Source organism: Dendropsophus ebraccatus, chromosome 5, assembly GCF_027789765.1.
Source record: "Dendropsophus ebraccatus isolate aDenEbr1 chromosome 5, aDenEbr1.pat, whole genome shotgun sequence".
Lineage (NCBI taxonomy): Eukaryota > Metazoa > Chordata > Amphibia > Anura > Hylidae > Dendropsophus > Dendropsophus ebraccatus.
The window spans coordinates 49,140,983-49,165,551 of record NC_091458.1 but is presented as its reverse complement, the minus strand read 5'-3'; the positions used below and the strand labels follow the sequence as shown (position 1 = coordinate 49,165,551).

General features: G+C 42.3%; 1 protein-coding gene across 4 annotated transcripts in view; it reads right to left on the bottom strand.

Annotated features, from left to right (window-relative positions):
• The window catches only part of ADCY6 (adenylate cyclase 6), a 126,484-nt gene that overhangs the window by 20,253 nt on the left and 81,662 nt on the right, over window positions 1–24,569 (bottom strand). For all 4 annotated transcript variants that reach the window (XM_069970111.1, XM_069970110.1, XM_069970108.1 and 1 more), the window contains exons 4-13: window positions 15,923–16,072; window positions 12,746–12,867; window positions 12,325–12,436; window positions 10,705–10,832; window positions 9,678–9,836; window positions 9,401–9,542; window positions 8,262–8,390; window positions 1,781–1,806; window positions 830–977; window positions 186–283 (exon numbers count right to left, since the gene is read on the bottom strand). In XM_069970111.1, coding sequence (XP_069826212.1) covers window positions 186–283; window positions 830–977; window positions 1,781–1,806; window positions 8,262–8,390; window positions 9,401–9,542; window positions 9,678–9,836; window positions 10,705–10,832; window positions 12,325–12,436; window positions 12,746–12,867; window positions 15,923–16,072 — 1,214 coding nt within the window. The remainder of the gene's footprint in view (window positions 1–185; window positions 284–829; window positions 978–1,780; window positions 1,807–8,261; window positions 8,391–9,400; window positions 9,543–9,677; window positions 9,837–10,704; window positions 10,833–12,324; window positions 12,437–12,745; window positions 12,868–15,922; window positions 16,073–24,569) is intronic.

Genomic DNA, 24,569 nt, shown 5'->3' with positions numbered 1-24,569 from the left:
TCAATGGAAAAACATATCCAAATGGATGCACATAAATGTATCTGTTTTTTCCATTAAACAGCAAAAAACACCTTACTGAAGGTCCCTGATGGACACACACCTTATAAACATCATATGCCATAATAGCATCAAAGAGGTGGTCAAAAGACCACAACCATTTTAGTGTCCAGTGCTTGTATACTTACTGGGGAAATATGACTATCTGGATAAAACAAATAAAACAGAAGACTAGCAAGGTGCAGGCAACGTAACCTCCAAAGCGATCATCCACTTTCTTAGAATACTGTAACACACACAAAAGAAGAAGAATTGAAGGCATATGACTACCTTGCAAATAAAACAACTTATAGCTGTCAACGTGTGTGATATCAGACAGAATTCTCCTTCATAGTATTCCATTAGAAAATACCATGTCACATAAAAATATTGCAAAGACACACAGACTCCAATAGAGGTTCATATTGCAGATCTAATTTTCTGTCCATGTGTCTTTGTGCATAAAAACTTAGAAAATAAGATGGAGTCGAGGTTGCAAGGTCAAGAGAATTATGAAAATGCAAAGACCTTATAACTTTAGCAGTTATTGTAAGCTCATATTAAACTGAAAACATCAATAAAAATGAAGGTAATTGGCCACAATTTCCTTTTCATTTCCATTAGAGAAGTCTTAGCTATGCTCCTTGTATTCATTTTTTATTCTATTACCGCAAGAAAAACAAGTGACATTTGGATAATAGGATGAAGTATCTGAACTGTCTTTGTTATATGGCTGCAATGCCAATGCAAGTCAATGAGGCACCATGAGATTTTATCATTTAGTGTGTGTTACCTTTTTCTCAAGGTCTGGGGTTTGAAAAGTGAGGATGAACTTTTTAACGTGATCTTTTCGCAACTGATCAATACTTCGTGCATCTATGGCCCTGGCTAGAAACTCATCAACTTCGTCCTCCGGATTTAGGGCTTCCTGCGTGTTCCTGCTGTAAGATAGAGAAAAGGCAAAACTATAAATGTAAAGTCTACATCTAGACACAACAGGTCCTTTTTATAATAGGAAAAAGCTGAATGATAAAAGGTGAACATGTCTGACTATTAGCAGCATAAGCAGTAAAGTGGTGGCTTTGTACCACTTCAGTGTTCAGGGTTTTAACATCATTGGTTTAGTACTGACACATCAGAGACAACCAATGGGTAGTACATGGTTTCCATTCTAATGGCTATACATGGATGGCACTGTCAAAACTTTTGAAATTTCCTAGCATATTCCAACTCCCAAACAGGTTAGGTTCTATTGACATGCACAGGATCTGCAACAGATTTGATGCTGTGTTCCATAATTTAGTTACATTGATATGTAATGTTATATGATATGTATAGTTATATGATAACATAATGCATGACTACAGACCTAGATTTCTTTATGACACCACCCCTTTTGGTTGTGCATAAATAGTATACTAATGTTAGCTTACAGTAAAAGGTATATGGGGGCCTCCTGACTCTCTCGTTAGATGATGTCCCTGCAAAGAAAAGTTGGGTATGCTGGATTTTTGCATGCCAAACCTTTCCTTCTCATAAGATAAGCTGGCATCAGAGCTGCCTGCAGCTTGCTCTTTCCCATAGGGAACACATGAATGTTTGGTCATGTCCAATGCTCACGTGTAATAAGAGACTGGAGGAGAGAGCGGTCGACCAAAACAGTGGATGGGCACCTTTAGAGGCAAGTGTACACAGCAGTGATCTGTATAAACAGTATATAAGCACAATTGTGTCCTTTACTTACTTGTCTTTACTTGATTCATCAATGCCCTGAAAAAAAGAAAGACAACAGTGTTAAGGGTTTTAACCCTTTACAATTAATATTCCGCTGATATAAATATGTTTTATTATTATACGTGTACATTTGTTGTGCACATATTACTTCAAGCTGAAAGCCAATAATGCAGTGTACAAAACTAAACTGAGAAAAGTATTGTATTGCTTAGGTGTAAGATGTGGGACAGCTTCCAGATTAGGCTCGCTTGCAGTGCCTTTACGAAGCACAATTGGGCAGAGAGGTTGGGCCGCATAAATGATTGCTGTATTGTTAGTCTGGCCAATAAATTCATTGTTATCAGCTCCTGTTTAGATGTGTGACCAATAATTTTACCAATCGCATAAAAAGATCAAATCAGCCGATGAGCAGGCATTAGTGGTATCAAAAGGGCCTTAAGTTTTATTATCATCACCATCAGGCTAAGGCATAATAGATCCATGCATAGGATACATAGGAAAACACAAAGTTCTTCTATATAAAAGGGCATCATTATATAAAAGGGTTTTCATTACCATTACCACTGTTTATTTGGTCTGTAGTACAGAGAGAATGGCACTATATAGGGTTATGGATAAAAGAGGCGTGTATTTTGGTTAAGCATTTGACTACTGTTGTCTGTTTTGCAGATGGAAAAAGACTACTGTGTGGATATCTATGGAGCATGCTGAGAATATGGATGCATACTACGTGTTTCCATTTCCCCTCTTGGGGGCAGCACAAGTATTACAGGTCTGAGATAAGGATGCAATACTGATGCAATATGTTCTCTAATATATGTTCTGATGGCAGATCCATAATTTCTAGAAGGTCAACCATTACTGTAGAGCTCCACCAATCTGGGCTTTACTGCAGAGTTACCAGAGAGAAGCCTCTCCCCAGTAAGAGAGATGAATGCCGCATTAAATTTGATGAAACCAAGATTAAATTTTTTGGCCTTAAATCTAAGTGTCATGACTGGAGGAAACCAGGCATTGCACATCATCTGCCCACTACCATCCCTACAGTGAAGCATAGTGGTGGGGGTGTTTTTCAGAGGTTGGGACAGGAAGGCTGATCAGGTTGGAGGGAAAACTGAATGTAACAAAAAGATATGATTCACGAAAAGCTGGATCTGAATCTGGACCATCGACTGGGCTGAAGTTTCAGCTTCTAACAAAACAATGACCTTATGGACACCACCTCAACATCAAAAAATGAATTAGGGACCAGAACCATAAAGTTCTGTGGAATATGTTGGCCAAATCCCCAAATGTAATTGTCTGAACCTTCTGATCTCATACCCAAAAAGACTAGAGGTTATAATCACTGCCAAAGTGGCTTAAGCTAAGTACGGAGTAAAGGATCTGAATACTTATGTCTATGCAATATTTTAGGCTTTCTAGTTCAATAAATCAGCAAATGGAGGAAATGTTTGTTTATTTATATATATTTTTCACACGGTCTTAACATAAAATGTGAAAAACCATATAATTTAACCACAAAATGCTTACTTAATATTTCTGGGAATTTTTTCCTCAAATAACAGAATGCACCCAGATTCCTTTTCTGTAAGTGACTCTATACTTAGCATTCTATTGCTGTTACTGACATGCTAATTGGTCTAGCTGGTATGCTAATGGATGCCGCTAGTGTACTTCTGCTCGCTCAGCACGATTCATCCCCACCAATGAGCATAGGAAGACAAGGGAGAAACTTAGAACACTAGACCTCTCCAAGGATGTTTGTTTACCAGATATAGGTTTGACTGGCAAAAAAAAATTAAATAAGGAAAAAAATGTCAACAGAAGGATATTACAAAAAAATAAAATAAATATATATATATATATATATATATATATATATATCAAGAACATGACAAAACCATAAAAAAAAAGTACTTTTGTGCAGAACCCTGAAAAAAAAAATATATAAAAGACACACATACAGCCTGACACCTTCAATGGCATGGCAAACTATGGCAAGTCTCCTGTCCCAGCCTGGGTCTTCTCTGATGGGAGACATCTCTTATTAGCTGAAGAACTCAAACCTCAGTACAGTGTACTTGTATGGGAAAAATAAATCCTTTTTTTTGGCGTAGCCATGGACCAGTTCCTGCATAAACGGCACACACCTGAGGAAGGCCCCATTCTGGGCAAAAAACGTGTTGTATCAGGTTCATGCCTTATTCAAGTAGAACTTTGTGGTGAAAAAATGTGCGCGCTGTTCATAAAGAGGGATGTTCATACTAGTACACTCTACTGTGGTGCGAGTTCATAAGTCTGATTAGTATCAGAAAAAAGAAATCATGGCCCAGTCTATAAATAAATGATGATTATCCTAGCTGTATGTGCCTCATCACTAGGAGATTGGGTTTTATTTTTACCCACGACAACCTGTCACTTTAATAAAACTACCCAACACATTGAAATATATTTAGATGTTTTCTGCAAAAGTCAGTTTCTTTCTTAAATAGAAAAATAAAATGTTAAAAATATCGTCTCTTTAGCGCGCGTACACAGAGCGAGTAATTAGTCACGTCTAACAATAGTTTATTTATAACTTCCCATGCAGGCGGTTTCCAAGCACACATCTGCTCATAAGAACTGGTATGCTGCAGAGTATCACAGGAAACAATTAAATCATGGATAATTCTGGCCAGTCATCCAGAACTGATGTCACTTTTGGCATCGCACGTTCCCAAAAAATTGTTTGTAAACAGAAAATTGATATGAGCCAGATCTAAGGAGCCTCCTGAATGATTGCTGAACCACAACTCTAATCATGTGCAATATGATGGACAGGGATACTAAAATGGCTCCTACCAAAATATATAAAATAAATGACGTGCTATCACTTAGCAAAATACCCTATATAAAAATGAAGCCCCCAAGTGTGGTTTTTGGAACTATGGCTGCTTGGAGATAAACTTTTTTTTTTTTGCTGTCGATAGAAAGTGGACTGGCCAATTAAATGTTGTGCACAGAGGTTATCTCCATGTAACCATGGTGTAGGATAACAACATTTATCTGTAATGTTTATGGATACCCTAATAAATCTACAGGTTTAATTATAAATAGATACAAATACATACAACCTTCCAAGACTCACCTCTTAAAGAAGCATCTAACCTGCTTCTTTAAGAGGTGCTGGCAACCACCCTCAGTGCAATGGTCCACCCTGACCAGCCTGTCCCTCTTAATGAATATTGGGACTCATATTCGTTAGGAGGGGCTGGCAGGGGCGAATCGGTGCACCAGTGCACTGAAGGCGGCAGCCCCATCCCCAGTGCACCAAAACTCATCATTAGCATAGGAAATAACCAACAAAATGTCCTAAAATCCGGCGCTGAGATAAGAAATTTACTTTCATCCTGTGTTTTTAATTGCAGATTGGGAAAGATCTGTAGTACCAGTTTGTTTCTTCTGAGAACAAAAGGATAAGCAGCAGAAATTCACCATGCCCTAAGTTTCTCTCCCCTGACATTATCTGCTGGAGAGATCTGTTGGGAGGCCCTTTACATGTTACAGGGTTGTCCACAAATTCAAACCCAACCAAAAGACAACATCTGCAAGGCAGGTATATGTTCTTCACATGTTTGTGTGGGTCCTGCATGTACTCCAGTTCCCTTTCACAATTTATAGACCTACTGATAGGTTAAAGGAAAAGTCCGGCAACATTTTTTATTAAAGTATTGTATTGCCCCCCAAAAGTTATACAAATTACCAATATACACTTATTACGGGAAATGCTTATAAAGTGCTTTTTTCTCTGCACTTACTACTGCATCAAGGCTTCACTTCCTGGATAACATGGTGATGTCACGACCCGACGCCCAGAGCTGTGCGGGCTGTGGCTGCTGGAGAGGATGATGACACTGAGGGACACAGGGCACTGGAGGGACACTGAGCATCCCTCTGCCATCATCCACTCCAGCAGCCACAGCCCGCACAGCTCTGGGAGTTGGGTCGTGACATCACCATGTTATCCAGGAAGTGAAGCCTTGATGCAGTAGTAAGTGCAGAGAAAAAAGCACTTTATAAGCATTTCCCGTAATAAGTGTATATTGGTGATTTGATAACTTTTGGGGGGCAATACAATACTTTAATTAAAATTTTCAATCGACTTCTCCTTTAATTGAGAATTTAGAATGTAATCCCTAATATACACTTGCATTGTAATACCTGCTCGGTCACGTGACACAGAGTGGGAGAGCATCTACTAAGCATGCATTTCTCCTGCCTAGTTATAGGGAATACTTGGGAACTGAACACTCAAACCCTCACTGATTTACACTTTCTATATGTCTCCATGATGTGCCAATTTAAAGTTGTCTGTCATTTTTTGGTTTATTTTAAAGTGACCACGGCAGGATAAGAGAAAAGAAAAATCTGTACTCACCTGCTGGATCCCCCACCACTGCCATTTTGATGGTGCCCAGTCCCTACTGCTCATCATACCACATTCTGGCTACAGCAATGGCTTGCCCTAGGCACTCAATGGCTGAGTGGCCATTTCCTTTAGTTAAGATAAAGAACAGAAAGTGGTGTGCAGCAGGAACTGTGCAAGTCAAAACAGCAGCAGTGGTGAATCTGGCAGAAGAATTCAGGTCCATTTATATATATATATATATTTTTTTTTTTACATCAAGAAAGAAACAGACGACCCCCATTAACACTGAGACAATTATGGAAAAATACAACACATGGGATTCTGGTAGATTTACCGGGTTTATTATAGGACAGCATCTGTCACAACATATATCTTGATTTTACAGATCTCCCCTTCTGAAGCTCAGAGCTTTAATGTGCTCAATCTCTATGAGCGTGTCTCTCTTTGGAGTATAGCATGTGTACTGTGAAGCTTATTCTAATACAGATGCTCTGCTCATTAGTCGGCAGAATGTTCACATGGAATCAGTAATTACTGCTTATTTATTATAGATAGATTACCAGGGGCTTTAGCCTTTGCTACGGCATGACATCAGAATGGGTAAAATACCTCCTGGTACCACGTGTGCGCTCTGCAGTTTGACTCACTCGCTCCTCCATATTAATCTACTGAAGCATAAGACATTTTAAATAGACAGTCTTTAGGGTATATGCGACAAGGCTGCATCATGCCTTTAGGAAAGCTTTGGCAGAGAAAGGCATGTGACTCGAGAGTTCCTCGCCCCTTGGCATGTCTCATTAGGCAGATCCCACAGGAGGTCCTCTGACGAACTATTTAATTAAGTGTTTCTGAGAGAAGCGCTGTGCGTCCCTCTGTTGTCTCAGCCTGGCCTCACCAGGGGGCCTCTCTCACGCTCAGTCCTTGGGAAAATCAGCAGTCTGCGTGAGGCCAAGGATTCAGGAAACACTAACACTGTAGCTTTACTGTCATACTGTATACTATATAAGACACACCATGCCTGACTCGCTGCAGTGTGCACATTGCAAACATAGGTTACAGGGTATGCTAAGCAAAGAACCTGGCAAGCTGAAGAAAACTCTCATTGTGTGCATTTGGTCTGTTTCAAACATAAAAATAACGTTCTAAGTCAAACACATTTTGAGGTGGCTTTGCGATCTGGTTTTGTTCAATCATAGTATTGTCAGAGTACATAAAATAGGGTTATAACCAGCATTGAAGGAGAAGTCCTGGCAGACTCTTTTTCAAAAAGTGCTATCAGCAGTCCTCTTTTTCAAAAGTGCTGAGGAAGGGAAGGATTAAAGAAATAACATGGTCTCACCTCCCAGACTCCAGTGCTGGTGGCCACACGGCGCTAATCTGGTCCCTGGTTGCTTCCTGGTCTGAGTGGATCCCCATTCCGACCAAGAGGCGGCCAGGGACTGAATTGGCGGTATGCGACGCCCACCGCTGGAATCGGAAAGGTGAAAGCATGTTATTTCTTTTATCCTTCCTCTCCCCAACACTTGTGAAAAAAGGATGCCTGCCCAGACTTCTTTAACCCTTTGATGACCAGGCTTATTTTTTTGCACTTAAATTTTTTCCTCCATAGCGCTTGAATTTTTTTCACCTACATACCCACACAATCCCTTATTTGTTGTGATACCAATTGTACTTTACAGTGACCAACCTATTTTTTATTTTTTTTTTCATTTTGGTTAAAACTGGCATGTTATATATGTTTAGTGATAGGCAATTTGTATAACTTTTTTTTTTTTAAGCAATCAAATAAAACAAAACACTTTAAAATTGCTCTATTACCATCCTTAGAACCCTTTTAATTTTTGGTCTATATAAATCTTTGAAAAAATAAAAGAATTTATTAATATAAAAGAATGGCCCAACTGTTAGCAGATTGCTGGTCCAGCTTCAGAAACCTCTGGTGAAAAGGCTTTTAAGTGTTGCAGAATGTTACGCTGTACAGAGTGGCAATGAAGAATATAATATAGATTGTAGCATGTTGTAAGACCACAGAGTTTATCCTTAACACTAGTTTACTGGTGCTTTATAGTTTAACACTCACCATCTGCCGAAATGCTTTTGAACCTTTGTTGCGTGGAAAGGATCTCTCAGGAACCCAGACTCGTGTAAGGCCTTCATTTGAGTTAGCTCTGGCCCTCTGTAGTTTAGCCAGCATGGCCTTTTCTTCTTTCTGAAGTGGAGAACACATAGGAACACAATTTACATTTAAGAGCAGGCCTTTCAGGTGGCAGAAACAGCAGTTATGCACTTTTTACATACTCATGAAAAAAGTGCAAAGACCTAGTGCAAAGTGCAAAAAACTCAGCATTTCACTCCAAGTGATCGATCAAAATACTAAAGCTGCAATAGGAATTAGTGGACTTCATAAGTACTTTGCTACAGTGTGTTTGACTTTATGCTACAAAGGCTGGGATCAGAGATAGCTCAGATCCCGGCTGTTAAGTCTCTTAGGGCCCTATTCCACGGGACGTTCAGATTATCGTTAAATCGTTCAAATCTAAACGATAATCGTTCATTTGAAAAGCAGTTAACGATTAACGACCGAACCAGAAATCGTTGATCGTTTAATAAAACCTGGACCTATTTTTATCGTTGCTCGTTCGCATTGAAAAAGACGTCGTTCGCAGTAGTGACGAACGCAATAGCGAAGACAAAACTACCGCAAGAACGATCATAAGTAACGACTATAGTTCCACCTAAATGGGTGAACGATTTCAGGTCTTTCGTAATAGCGGTCGTTTGGATCGTTTATCGTTAACAATTATGCGAACGATAATCGTCCCATGGGATAAGGCCCTTAGGGTCCATTTACACAGAAAGATTATCTGACAGATTATCTGCCAAAGATTTTAAGCCAAAGCCAGGAATGGATTTGAAAAGAGGAAAAATCTCAGGCTTTCCTTTATGACCTGATCTCTGTTTATAGTCTGTTTCTGGCTTTGGCTTCAAATCTTTGGCAGATAATCTGTCAGATAATCTTTCTGTGTAAATGGACCCTTAGATGCAGCGGTCAATAGCAACTGAAGTATCTACGTGGTTAAAAATACTAATTTGGAAGGGGGGGGCATCTCTCTCATCCTATTGCCCAGATAGTTACAATGTGATTTTGGGAAGACAAGGCCTGATAGGACACCAGTCAGTGTTATTTAAACTGATGCGGTTAATAGGTTGTGCCTGTACCCTTTTCTGGCTGCATCCAGTCACCAGGAAGGTTCTAATGTCGTGTTCCTTGAGATATGCATTTCTTTCTCCACCATGACCAGGTTCCACCTCATAATCTCCATTCAGATAATTTAACGTAGCACTTGTGATGTGTATCCGCCTAAATGGAAAAAAAGGATAGGATACTTAGAACACCAATGAAGGAATGAATACAAAAGTATAGTTCTGAGCTTTGCATTGATCAGTAATATAGAAATGTGCCACAAGATTGAGTTTAGAATGAGATTGTACTCACCCTGCCTTACCACCTGCTTCCATATGATTGGCCAGAGTCACATCATTAGACCAGACATCAAACTGCCACTTTCGCAGACCTAGGACACCGCAGTGAACTCGTCCACTGTGTATTCCCACTCGCATGTTCACATTTACCCCTGTTACTTCTCTTACTAGCCTGTGATATAAAGACATGGTAGTCAAGAGCACAGCATTATCAAGAAAAGCATAAAAGTATGGTTAAATCTATCATATCTCAAATTGATGTGAACATATCCTAAAAAGTGCAGTGTTTTTGAACTTTCGCCACATATAACTGAATTATCTTCCTTGCGCCAGGGCTAATGGACTACATATATCTGAGACGAATATGTGGCTGGCAAATATATGGGTGTGCGGATCAGTTTAGAACCATAACCATCCTTAAAGGGGCTACCCAGGCAAAACCGACTGAGGATAGGTGATCAGTCACTGATTGGTGCCCGCACTACACAGTGAATAGAGCTAGAAGCATTTAGCGCTGATCCCCTGCTGTTGCTCAGAGCTTTCCGTTCTCTATTTTGACACATAAAATATCCCTCAGCCAATCGCTATCCACAGCAGCCCGTGACTGGCTGAGAGGACATTTCCTATGTGTCAGGATGGTGAACAGGAAGCTCTAGGACCAGGACCACCCCACAGTCAGCACTGGTGAGGGGATCAGCTGCAGACAAATACAGGTTCTTTTTATACACTCCTGCCATGCTGAGCAGTTTTAATCATTAAAATATTTTTCAGCTTTGTGTCAATTGACTATAACATTAATAATGATTGTCCAAAGTGGGGAACTCCTTTATGTGAAAAAAAAATATTATAAATAATTACACTTTAGAAGCCTACTCCATTTGTAGCTACACCAGCATGTCAGCTGTTGATATGGAGGTAACTCTTGAATATTCTAGAAAGTCTGCTTTTGTGACTTTCTTGCCATAATAGCAAATGACTGAAGTCACAAGTATAGCTTAGTAAAGCCTATATAACTATGCTTTAGGCAAAGGTCCACTTACGAGATGGCCTCAATCATATCAACTCCCATCTCCACGCAGCAGTGAGCATGGTCGGCGCGGGCTTCAGGCAATCCAGAGACACAATAGTAACAATCCCCCAGGATCTTAATGCGCAAGCAGTGGTTTTCCTTAAAATAGAAAGTGATAGTTAGGAAATTATGGAAATACATAGCAGGGATGCAGGGCAATACATTCAGCTCTGAGAAGACCTTCATAGGTACATTGTATTGTTAGTTGAAAGGCTGTCTTATTACCCCCCCCCCCCCTCCCCCTTGGGCTCTAGATGTACCTCATGCTTTTGACATTTTTATTACAGATTCGATTCTTAAAAAAAAAAAAAGTGGGATCATGTAAAAAAAATTATTAAACTATGACTCAGTAACATAATTAGAAGAACCATGAAATTGCATCCACCGAGAACAAGCTCCAAGGAAAAGTTAAAATGCCAGAATGTTAGGCAACCAAAGAATCTGTTTGCAGTCTGTCTGCCAAACCTCACCAGGGGGCCTCCTCCTCGTGTGCAACCATTTAGAAATTGTGTAGGCTGTGTGTGGCACAATATCTAAAGAAGCCAATTTTTATTTTTTTTTATTGTTTGGCTCTAAACAAGCATGGAGACTACAGCTGGAAACCTATACACATAAAAATGTAATATGGACACCTCTGTACTGATGTTTTTTTTATTTCTCTGAATTCAAATCTTCATAGCTCTTCATTAAAGGGGTTGTGCATACTTTGATTCTCTGCAGCAGACTGCCTTGTATTTGCTCTGTATCAGCACTTTTTTGCTGGGACCGGGGAGGAGTTGGCCGAGGGAAAAGACGTCCACTCGACTCCCCGGTTCCAGCGGCAGGTCCCGCATCGCGGCGCTCCGGTGCCCGGTTCCCGGCCGCTTCCGGGTGTCTAACGCGGGCCCGAGACGATACGACTTGAAATGGATCCCGCCTCCGTCACTGAGTGGCTGAGCGGACCTGAGACGTCACATTTCAGGCCCACGTCAGACACCCGGAAGCGGACAGGAACCGGCCACAGGAGCGCCGCGATGCGGGAACCGCCGCTGGAACCGGGGAGGTGAGTGGACGTCTTTTCCCTCGGCCACCTCCTCCCTGGTCCCAGCAAAAAAGTGCCCCCCCCCCCCCGCTGGAGTACCCCTTTAAGCCTGAGGTTTTAGCTCTGGGTGGTCTTCTGACATTCTACATAACCATTCATAGAAAAATATAGCAATTAAAAAAAAACATATCCATATAGCTTTCTTTGCTGGGTGGATTTAGGATAGCCTGGATACGAGTGCTTCATAAAGCGGAGCTCTAATTAAATGTCCACTGTCACACAAAAAAAAAAAACCCTACAAAGTTTTGCTATATTAAAAATTTTATTGGTTGGGGTCAGAGTGTTCAGACTGCAACCAATCAGGAAAAAGGACTGAGAAAAGTGTGTGCTTTGCGCATTCTCTCCCGCCTACCTGACATTGAGACACCCCCGCATATTGTAAGTCTATGGGGCTGTCTTGCTCATACAGACACAGAATGGGGACATGTGACAAATGAAATTTGTTTTTGGTGACAAACACTTCAAGAATACTTATGCATTTAACAGAAAGCTCATATTGATTAGTCTTACCGCGGCTAGCTTGTCAAAACGTGCAAAAAGCTCATTCAGAGTCATCACGAGTTCCTGTGCCGTACATTGTGATGCCAAGCTGGTGAACCCCTCAATGTCAGCAAAGAGGATACTGCAAGGAGACAGACGGTCCGATCAGCAATGCATTTCTCATTTACTGAAGTATGGCATCTCCAATATGTTGTACGATTATGCATTGTTTTATTAGACTGCTAAACTTTCTCCAGTCCTCTACCACAGTACTTGAGTTCTAGCATTCCCTGATCACCATAAATGAAGCCACTATGAGCCACTTCAACTCCCAAAATGACACTGCTACTTTTTATCATTAGATTGGCAGTCCTGACACAAACTAGCGCCAATTCTTCAAATGATTGTAAAAATAAAAAAATTACTACTTGTAGACGAGAGCTTGTAATACCTGACATTGTCATGCTTCTGTATGTAGATTTTGTGGAACATCATGTCCTCCTTTTTGGTGTTTATATCTTCTTTCATTTCCATTGCGACATGACGAGGCAGCACAGACAGTAGGAGGCGCTCCTGCACAGGAGAGAAGTACAGTCATATAAACAGAAAAAAACACACACAACCAGTTACCTGGCACTCCTGTATGCCAAAAATATTAGCTGCAGGTAGTGGATGGGACAATTAGTAAATAGGAACCACATGGAGCGTACATTTCTTTTTTCATTGGAAACAATGAATTGCTCATGGGGCAAACAATGTTACGGTGCTATACAACCTTCTTATTTTCCAAGTGAGTGACCGGAGATAGATCTATTGGCTACAGAGGTAGAAAGCAGCAACCCATAAAAAGAGGACTATGTGTTCCAAAACAATAATTCCAGGGAATAAATGAATACTCTGGAGAGTAACAATTTTGTTTATTTTTAATACATTGCTTTAATAAAGTTATATTACTTTGTGATAAATTTTCAATAAATTATTTATACACTACCATTCAAAAGTTTGGGGTCACATTGAAATGTCCTTATTTTTTAAGAAAAAGCACTGTACTTTTCAATGAAGATAACTTTAAACTAGTCCTAACTTTAAACAAATACACTCTATACATTGCTAATGTGGTAAATGACTATTCTAGCTGCAAATGTCTGTTTTTTTGGTGCAATATCTACATAGGAGTATAGAGGCCCATTTCCAGCAACTATCACTCCAATGTTCTAATGGTACAATGTGTTTGCTTATTGGCTTAGAAGGCTAATTGATGATTAGAAAACCCTTGTGCAATCATGTTCACACATCTGAAAACAGTCTAGCTCGTTACAGAAGCTACAAAACTGACCTTCCTTTGAGCAGATTGTGTTTCTGGAGCATCACATTTGTGGGGTGAATTAAACGCTCAAAATGGCCAGAAAAAGAGAACTTTCATCTGAAACTCGACAGTCTATTCTTGTTCTTAAAAATGAAGGCTATTCCATGCGAGAAATTGCTCAGAAATTGAAGATTTCTTACAACGGTGTGTACTACTCCCTTCAGAGGACAGCACAAACAGGCTCTAACCAGAGTAGAAAAAGAAGTGGGAGGCCGCGTTGCACAACTAAGCAAGAAGATAAGCACATTAGAGTCTCTAGTTTGAGAAACAGGCGCCTCACAGGTCCCCAACTGGAAGATTCATTAAATAGTACCCGAAAAACACCAGTGTCAACATCTACAGTGACGAGGTGGCTGCTGGATTTTGGGCTTCAGGGCAGAGTGGCAAAGAAAAAGCCATATCTGAGACTGGCCAATAAAAGAAAAAGATTAAGATGGGCAAAAGAACACAGACATTGGACAGAGGAAGACTGGAAAAAAGTGTTGTGGACTGATGAATCTAAGTTGAGGTGTTTGGATCACAAAGAAGAACGTTTGTGAGACGCAGAACAAATGAAAAAATGCTGGAAGAATGCCTGACGCCATCTGTTAAGCATGGTGGAGGTAATGTGATGGTCTGGGGTTGCTTTGGTGCTGGTAAGGTGGGAGATTTGTACAGGGTAAAAGGGATTCTGAATAAGGAAGGCTATCACTCAATTTTGCAATGCCATACCCAGAGGACAGCGCTTGATTGGAGCCAATTTCATCCTACAACAGGACAATGACCCTAAACACACCTCCAAATTGTGCAAGAACTATTTACAGCAGAAGCAGGCAGCTGGTATTCTATTGGTAATGGGGTGGCCAGCGCAGTCACCAGATCTGAACCCCACTGAGCTGTTGTGGGAGCAGCTTGACCGTATGGTACGCCAGAAGTGCCCATCCAACCAATCCAACTTGTGGGAGCTGCTTCTAGAAGTGTGGGGGGCAATTTCTCCAGCTTACCTCAAGAGATTAATAGCTAGAATGCCAAAGGTGTGCAATGCTGGAATTGCTGCAAAAGGTGGATTCTTTGAAGAAAGCAAAGTTTGATGGAAAAACAATGTTATTTCAAATACAAATCATTATTTCTAACCTTGTCAATGTCTTGACTCTATTTTCTATTCGTTTCACAACGTATGGTGGTGAATAAGTGTGACTTTTCATGGAAAACACAAAATTGTTTGGGTGACCCCAAACCTTTTAACGGTAGTGTACATTTTTTTTTTTTATATGCACACTATTTCACATTGACTGGCAGCAGTAAGGGTGTTATGGGCCCCTCTTCCACCACCAACATTCATGCCGGAAACGTCTGAAACCCTCACAATCCAGAGAACGAGAGGGGAAATATACACGTCTGCAAGCTGCCCAGATAAGACCACTCCTGAAAATAAGACCTGGCTTCATTTTGCAGGCTTTTTGAAGAAGGCTTAAAATGCAGGCCCTACTTCAAAAATAAGCCCTAGTTAGAGTCAGCTGACCAGATCCCTGACACTGGGTGCTGAGTATCAGCCAATCAGTGCCAGACTTGTTATACCTCACCCCCACCTGCTCTTCACAAGCTTCAGGGGAGGCAGGAGGGGTAGGCAGATGCATAATAGGGGACATTAAATACAGAGGGGACAGAGGAACAGAGGGTACGCGGCCAACTACAGAGGGGGGAGGGAGGTATATATGGGAACTACATGCAGAGGGGGATGTGCACAGTATTGGGGCCCTACTGCAGAGATGGGGAACAACTACAAATGGAGAGGGAGGTATACAGTATGGAGGCCCAATTACAGGGGAACTTACAGTATGGGGGCCTAAAAACAGTGGGACAAAGTATGTTGGCTAGCTACTGTATAGAGAGGGTGTACAGTGTAGGGGCATAATGCATTTCTCTGAAAATACGACCTACAGCAAAACAAGCCCTTTTTTTCAGAGAAAAAATAGTATAAGACCCTGACTTTTTAAAAAAAGAAAAAAAAAACTAAGTGGCACTAGGGAGAAAGCTCATTCCTTCTGGAAAAGAGACACATTATTTTTGGACATCATTTTTAGTTGCAGGATGCAGCTATAGGGATGCAGTGACTTATGCCCTGGTCCCTGAAGTGCCACAAAGGCCTTTCTGCCACCTAAGCACTGATACCATGAATGGCACATGGCAGATGTGAGGCATTATTATTAATTTTGCATTTGGGACCTCTACTCCCTCTTCTCAGTAGTGCTGCCCAAGGGGGCACATATAGTCGACACTTACTTGCTGCTGGTTCTCTCTCTGGAGGTGCAGCCTGGCCTGGATGTATCCTCTTGTTTCTTGGAATGCTTGTCTCTGGGATACCTCTGCAGGGTAGTGGGTGCAAATTCCAATAATATTTGTGCAAAGGAAGATCAGCACGTTGGCGCTTAACTAGAAAAGAAAAAAAAAAACAAGAAATAAGAATGGCAATTGTATGCACATACTTAATTGTTAAGAGACGCATTTATATTCAGTACAGGAAGTAAATACAGTCATGTCCACTTACAAATGGAAATAAAATCCAGCTGTCCTGCTGTGAGTGTAAAAGTAATAATCTATACAATCAGATCATAAAGCTAATCATGAACAGGTTGAACGTCCGAGAAACAGCTGAAGGAAATGACACAATGGGGGCCATTTACCAATACTAGAGTGTAGTTCTAGGGTAGTGACTAGTGGTTTTATTAATATGGAGCCAAAGCAACTATGGCAAACAGCTGCTTTAAATATAATGTACAAGATTATTAATGTATCAATGGACAGTGATCGTGATGCCTGGAAACTGGAGACATCACACATCTATCATGATCAGATTCATTCTGGTTTTTAATTACTTTTTATTTTATCTTTACTCATATTTTCATTTTGCATAGAGCTGTGAATGTGATGGCAATGCATACACAGTTTCTGTGGTGCCCTATGCCAAGCATGCAGAGCAGCACAGAAACTTTTCAGTGGGGCTGGAGATTCCGGTCAAAATCAGAACAGTAAGCCAGTAATGCTTTATTCGTCACTAGCTCACTGTTACAGGTGATCTTTGCCGACTCAGGGAGCCTGTACCACCCCTCAGAAATAAACAGAGAAATTCTTTCTTCTTTATTATTTGTGTCTACTGCAAAACACTCAGCAAGTCATTCAGGCCAGCAATGTACATAACAGAAGCACGGAGGGAGTCCATGCCACCAGATTCTAAGCAGGAAAGTCAGCACACAAGAGGAAGGACCCTTGTCAAAGCCATGTTCCCTTGCTCCCTTCAAAGAGAGGTATACTAATATGAGGCACTTTGCGAAAGACATACCATCTAAAAAGTTGGTACCAGCTACATCTGTTTGTCATGGCTATCTCTTACACTATATACATGGTGCTCAGCAGGCAATTATATTATTGCAGCTGCAGACATAGCAAGGATCTTCAGATCAATCCTTGCAGAGTCATATGAGGACCAGCTGCATGTTTTAAGACCGTAAGAAAAGGGGGTCTCCTATGTCAGGCATGTCCAAACTTTTTTCGAAGAGTGCCAAATTTGATGAAGTGAACATGTGCGAGGGCCGACCATTTTGCTTGACATTCTTTGGACCATTAAAATGAATGCAAATAAACTTTTTTTTACAAAGTTTATTGAAAACGGCACACTTTTTATACTTAAAAAATCCCGGGGCACACCACCAACCAAAATGGCACAAAATGACACTAAAACAGTACATATTATACATATAGTTAATAATATAGATTCTAAATGTATTTATACTCACTCAGTGTGAAACCTGGGCCTGTTTCGATAAACACAAAAGGGATATCCCTGTTTCTCTCCCCCATCCCCATGTTTTTCTCCCCCATGCTTCTCTCCCCTGTTTCTCTCCCCCATCCCCATGTTTTTCTCCCCCATGCTTCTCTCCCCCATCCCCATGTTTTTCTCCCCCATGCTTCTCTCCCCCATCCCCATGTTTTTCTCCCCCATGCTTCTCCCCCATCCCCATGTTTCTCTCTCCCCCGTTTCTCCCCCATCCCCAGGTTTCTCTCTCCCCCGTTTCTCCCCCATCCCCATGTTTCTCTCCCCCGTTTCTCCCCCATCCTCATGTTTCTCTCCCCCCTGCTTCTCCCCCCCATCCCCATGTTTCTCTCCCCCCTGCTTCTCCCCCATCCCCATGTTTCTCTCCCTCCTGCTTCTCCCCCATCCCCATGTTTCTCTCCCCCATCCCCATGTTTCTCTCCCCCCTGCTTCTCCCCCATCCCCATGTTTCTCTCCCCCTGCTTCTCCCCCATCCCCATGTTTCTCTCCCCCATCCCCATGTTTCTCTCCCCCCTGCTTCTCCCCCATCCCCATGTTTCTCTCCCCCATCCCCATGTTTCTCTCCCCCCTGCTTCTCCCCCATCCCCATGTTTCTCTCCCCCTGCTTCTCCCCCATCCCCATGTTTCTCTCCCCCTGCTTTTCCCCCATCCCCATGTTTCTCTCCCCAGTTTCTCCCCCATCCTCATGTTTCTCTCCCCCCTGTTTCTACCCCATCCCCATGTTTCTCTCCCCTGCTTCTCCCCCATCCCCATGTTTCTATCCCCCCTGCTTCTCCCCCATCCCCATGTTTCTCTCCCCCCTGCTTATCCCCCATCCCCATGTTTCTCTCCCCCCTGCTTCTCCCCCATCCCCATGTTTCTCTCCCCCCTGCTTCTCCCCCATCCCCATGTTTCTCTCCTCCCTGCTTCTCCCCCATCCCCATGTTTCTCTCCCCCATCCCCATGTTTCTCTCCCCCCTGCTTCTCTCCTGTTTCTCTCTCATCCCTGCTCACCTTCCTTGAGATGCTCGCCGCGGGCACCATCCCCCTCACCTACTGGCCCGGACGTGCTCCTCCAATCAGGGGAGACCGGGAGCGTGGTGTGTGGCGCACCACGCTCCTGGTCTCCCCTGATTGGAGGAGCACGTCCGGGCCAGTAGGTGAGGGGGACAGCACCCGCGGCACACTGGTTGAAAAACACTGCTCTAGTGCACGGGAAAGGAAAGCCGAAATCTCGGACATCGCGAGATTTCGGCTTTCCTTTTCTGTGCACTAGAGTGGCGTGGCGCAAGGTATCTGTTGCTGCCGGATACCTGGGGGGCCGTAAAAGTTCGGACTTTGGACATGCCTGTCCTATGTCATAAAGTGATGCCTTATTGCTATGCTGCAGTTCTCTGGCACAGCTGGGTGACTAGGCCGTTTTTTTACATAACTGGTGGGGGTTTAGAGGGTAAACTACAGTGGAAATATAAAAATTCATGACATCATCGTAACATCACCCACAGTAATCATAACCATTTTAAGTGGTTGCCTCATGACAGCTCAACAATGAGATCTTGCAAATGAAGAACCTTGCACATTATCACCTACAGACAACTTAAATAGGATCTGAAGTATCTATGGCTTCTAGCCAGCTTCATTGTAAATACTGTTAAATATTTTGCAGCTCCCACCTACGTACATTGCAGGCAATCACACTGAAGAATGATCCTGTAGATAAAATGTAGTCTTGATAAAACGTGCAGAATATTAAATATTTATAATGCCGATTGCATTTGTTCTATGGATGGACACACTGGGTTGACCAGATTGTTATTTCCTACACTAGAATATGACTGGTAATCTGGAATACATAATAATGAACCTGAGACAGGAATGTCAAACTCTGTTATACAAACTTTGTGATGTGGCGCTAGATTAAAAAAAAAAAAAAAAGAAATGTTTGCTCCCCACTACCCCCTTTAAGCTGGCCCGCAGGATGTCACAGTGGATTACAATATGGGTGGTCTGAATGGCCAAGCGGACCGCCCATATTATAATATTCTAGGCAGCAGCATACAGGGGAGCCGGAGAGGTGCCAGTCTCTGTCAGCGTGAAGCGGCAGCATATCAGTAATTTCTGAGGGGCCAAGGAGATCATCGCATCCTCTGGTAAGTGTTGCCCATACTAGATTTCCTTTACTTGTTACTGCATGTATAGGGAAGAAACATGAGCTCCAAATTCACCGCAGAGATGCTCCCAACCTCTGCTCCGAGGCCATGCCGCAGCCTGAACCAGCTCTCAGCCATCCTTATAAAAATTGTAAATTGTGCAGGCAGTATTGTGGCACTACTGGGGGAGTTAAAGCGACTCTGTACCCACAATCTGACCCCCCCCCCCAAACCACTTGTACCTTCAGATAGCTGCTTTTAATCAAAGATCTGTCCTGGGGTTCGTTCGGCAGGGGATGCAGTTATTGTCATAAAAACAACTTTTAATCCGGCAGCACTGTGTCTAATGTCCGGGGCTTACATTTGGTATATGCATTAGGCTGGCACACCCCCTCTGTCCTTCCTCCCTGCCCTCCTCATCATTAGGAATGCTCCAGGCAGATTGCCTCCTATTCCCCACCTGGGTGTATATTGAACATGGGCTGGATCGTTAATACACCTGTGCAAAGCTCAAACGTAAATGTTCCTGGATCATTCCTGGATCATTCCTAATGATGAGGAGGGTGGGGAGGAAGGACGGAGAGGTGGTGCCAGCCTAATGCATATACAAATGTAAGCCCCGGCCGTTAGACACAGCGCTGCAGAATTAAAAGTTGTTTTTATCATAATAACTGCATCCCCTGCCAAACGGACCCCAGGACAGATCTTGGATTAAAAGCAGCTACCCGATGGTACAAGTGGTTTGGGGGGTCAGATTGTGGGTACAGAGTCGCTTTAACAACTTGTGGGCCAGTATTGTGGCACTACTGGGGGAGTTAAAGGGAACCAATCAGCACAATTATTCTGATTAAGTTCCCAGCAGCAACTAATAGGTTATGTTAAAAGCCCCCCTACCATGTCTGGGGTTGTTTGTCCAGTAACTTATAACATATACTGGGAACTAGTCATTTGGGTTGTAACTAGTCTCAGTTCTCTGCCTGTCAGCGCACTTTTCGGGGTGATTGACAGGCAAGGAGGCCCATTAGAGGCTACTAATGGGGGAATTGAGTACTGTATAGGGCACTGTTATGTGATTAACTACTGTGTGGAGTCATACGTATAGCCCATGATGCTGGATGTTTCACAGAGAAGCCAACATACTAGGCCACGGCCCAGCCATCCCTATGGCCGTACATGTAGCAGTGATGCAGATACTTCCCTTTCAAAAATTTCCCACATCGTGCCCTGTACCTTCTTATCCTATACTTGTCATAGCAATTTATGATATCATTTTTCATAGTGCACACACTATGAATGCCTTACGCTGGCTTCACACTGCGCTTTTGCAATCTGTTCAACATATCCATTTTAATTGGTTACTTTTAAACGGACAGAAAAATGTAGTCAACACTACTTTTGTGTCTGTTAAAAAAACGCATCCATTTAGATTTTTTGATTTTTTTTTATGGAAGTCAATGGAAAAATGGATCCAAAAGGATGACACGCATCCTTGTTTTGCACCCGTATTTTTTCCATAAAACGTCTACGTTAAACAGATTCCAAAAACACAGGGTGAACCCAGCCTTATACACATGCTTAATATCAAGCTTGGCCCACAACTTTTCAATTCTGGCCCACTTTGTAGTTGGGTTTGACACCCCTGACCTGAGGCATGATAATATGTAAGTACATGTCCATAACTCACCACACACATATTTAAGTTATCCAAATACACAAATTTCTGTAAGAATGAGGGACAATTATCCATGTGCATGGGGAAGTCTACTGTTAAAGTGATGAAAATTTTAAATTGGTTGTGTTAGATCCATTAATACTGTGATAGGTAATCTGCTGCCAGATACTTTACTCTCATTTTCCCCTTGAAATAAATATGTATATGTATAAATAGTTTATGAGGGACAAAAGAAATAGTGGTCAGCTGAAAACTCAATTCAAGGTTTGAAGAGATCATCTAAGCTAAAGTGTTCTGCACTGCATATACAATGGAATTTAAAGAGGTATTCCAATAATCAACAAATACTTGAGTCATACTCACCTGTCTCAGTCCCTTGTGGCTCCCATTCCAGAGATTTCCAGTCTCCTGCTAGTCACCACTTCTGGGATAAGTCTTCCCAGCAGGACCTGCCTGCTCTGCCAATCACTGACTAATCGTGTTTTGTCAAAGTAGCCACAACAAGCAGTGACCAGCGGGGGTCCGGAAGGTGCTGGAATGGGAGCTGAGGGGGACCAAGGTAGAGGAGTATTACTATTTTTTTTAACCTGTTTCCAACATTTAAAAATGTATGTTCATTTTGGAACCCCGCCAAAATTTTAGATGTTTTATTTAAAGCAGAAGGAAATGTCATTACACATAATGACAAGCACCATGCAAGTGCCCAGATTATGCGTGTCCTTGATAGAGATATAATTAGTATTATTCATCATTTTTGTGGCACATATTACACAGATTTGTTCTACTAAAGGAGATCAATCTGAAGAAAAAAAGGCTTTAGCGCATATCAATAATGTGGAACTGCTTTTTAATCTTATTTTTATGTTGGGGGATGATTATATGAAGGCCTGAAGCTGCACTGCTTAGGCACAGAACGGCAAATGTTGCTGCCAGAATATCTCTCCAATGCGGTGTGGTCATGGACACCTTTTGGGGATCTAAGTCACCAAACACAACAATATCTATGAGCCTAAAAAGGTACCTACCATTTAATTTGCGTTGATGGATACATTTTCAAAACTCCCGCGGCTCTGCACTCCGTTCTAAAGCGAGCCTAGTATGGACCTGGTGGAAGCTCTACAGGCTGCATGGTACGTTTATTACAGTTCAGCCTACAAAGCTTCCGGCAGGTCCATACTAGGTTCGCTTTAGAACTGAGTGCAGAACCACGGGAGTTTTGAAAAGGTATATTACTTGATTCCAGGAGGACCATTGTATGTTGTGTCTAATTCTATGGAAAACTGGACCAGGTAAAGAGCAGCACAGGACATGTAGTATCACACTATACTTGGAGAACCACTACTAGACAGCCAACCAGTGCATGCATTTCACCAATACTGGGGTTTTACCAGTAAAATGGCCAGTTTCATTGGTTGATCATCTAGTTATTTACATGTGCAGCAGATCCTGACTGTCTGTAGCATTGTTGTGTTGAGTCTGGTCTCAAGTTAAGATTGTCCAGAAAGGACCATTGTATGTTGAAAATATTGTATCTTGAGGCCATTGTAAGTTGAGGGATCACTGTATATGTAGCTCTGATCTTGCTGAAAATGGACATTTTGACGGGTACGTGGAGGGACCCCATTTCAGCCAATGAGGCCTACTGGGCATCCTTCATTTGCATTATAAAATGGACTTCCCAAAGCAAAAAAAAATTATGACAGTGCTTTGGGCCATTTTACACACTGTGGGCACTGTAAGGAAAGGGAAGGAAATTCTAGCACATATGATAATTACACAGCACAAGCATTATCTGCTAGCAGAGGAAACAGTATTACCCTAAAGCTGATAAAACTCTGCCATATAACAATGAAATCCTATAATAAGTACATGAGGAAAGATCTGCGGAGAGATGGGCTCTATTTATACCGTGTGAATGACTGCACGTTGCAGAACTTTAGAAGGGTTACATTAAGACTGTGCAGCTAAAGGAAGCCATGTTTGCCTGGGCCAAGTCCATGACCTATAACACATGTGTACTGACATATTTATTACACAAAGGTTTATCACATCCTGGGGCAGTCTGGTAACCACATAAAGAAATGCAACACTGTCAAATTAGGTCACCTAAGAGAGACTAGCGATCTCCCCTAAACATCGGCAGACAACATTGGGATCCTCAGATGAATGAAAAGAGAGCCATCATATCTTGTTGCGCTTAATTGCAAACCACACCTGAACTGGAGAAAACAGTAGGGGGAAAAGTGGCCATGTTTTTGTAGCGCAGGATAACCCCTTTAAAGACAACCCGACTCTTGTCTCCAGTTCAGGTGTAGTTTGCAATTAAAGAGGATGTACCACCTGGTACATCCTCTTTAACCTAAACCCACTGATCGAACAGCGCCAGGACGGGGAAGCCGGTGCCGCAATCTGTTTTTCGGACCGAGGCCCTGTTCCCGTGCACGGCGCCGTTCTATGCACTGGAACCGGCCGGTGCTCAAGCACTGGAGGCGGGCCTGGCTGCCCCCAGTGGGAGGGAATTCCCTCCCCTGTATGACGCGGCTCCATTCATTCTAAGGGAGCCGCGTCAAACAGGGGAGGAAATTCCCTCCCACTGGGGGCGGCCCGGCCTACCTCCAGTGCTTGAGCACGTTTGATCCGTGGGTTCAGCTTAAAGAAGATGTACCTGGTGGTACATCCTCTTTAAGATTGTAAGCCCTGGCAGGCAGGGTCCTCTATGCCTATGTACCAGTCTATCATTTACTCTGTCATGTTCTGTATAATGCTCTGGAAACAAATACTGACTTTTGGACACAGGGGATTTCCCTTTTCGAAGGCATTAAACAGGAGAAAAATAAAATAAAAATACATAAATAAAAGCAAAGAGGAGGGAGGGTGCCTTCCTTTTAGTCAGTGGATATTAGATTTTCCACTTTTGTAGCATAAAGAAACAGCAATGACAGACAAGGAAGCAATAATAACTAGAAATACTCGTGAGAACCAGGCAGTTTCCACTGAGAGAACAGAGAAGAAACCGGGAGAGAAATGATCCCTCAGCCAAAGGTTTGCACAAGCTACACCTTCCTGTGTGGTAAGTGCGGTTAACCGCAGCCAGCTGGAGTCTGGCCCTGTGCCATGCAGCTATGACAGGCGTCCAGTGCTGGAAAAACCCACAGTATATGCGTCTCCAGTCTCAACCCTCACTACATATGTATATGTCAGGAATACAGCTAGATGTCACACATGATAAAATGCTACGGAATTATACTAAAGATGCCACATGACCCCTAAGTCCCCTCCAGCCACACTTCTAAACTG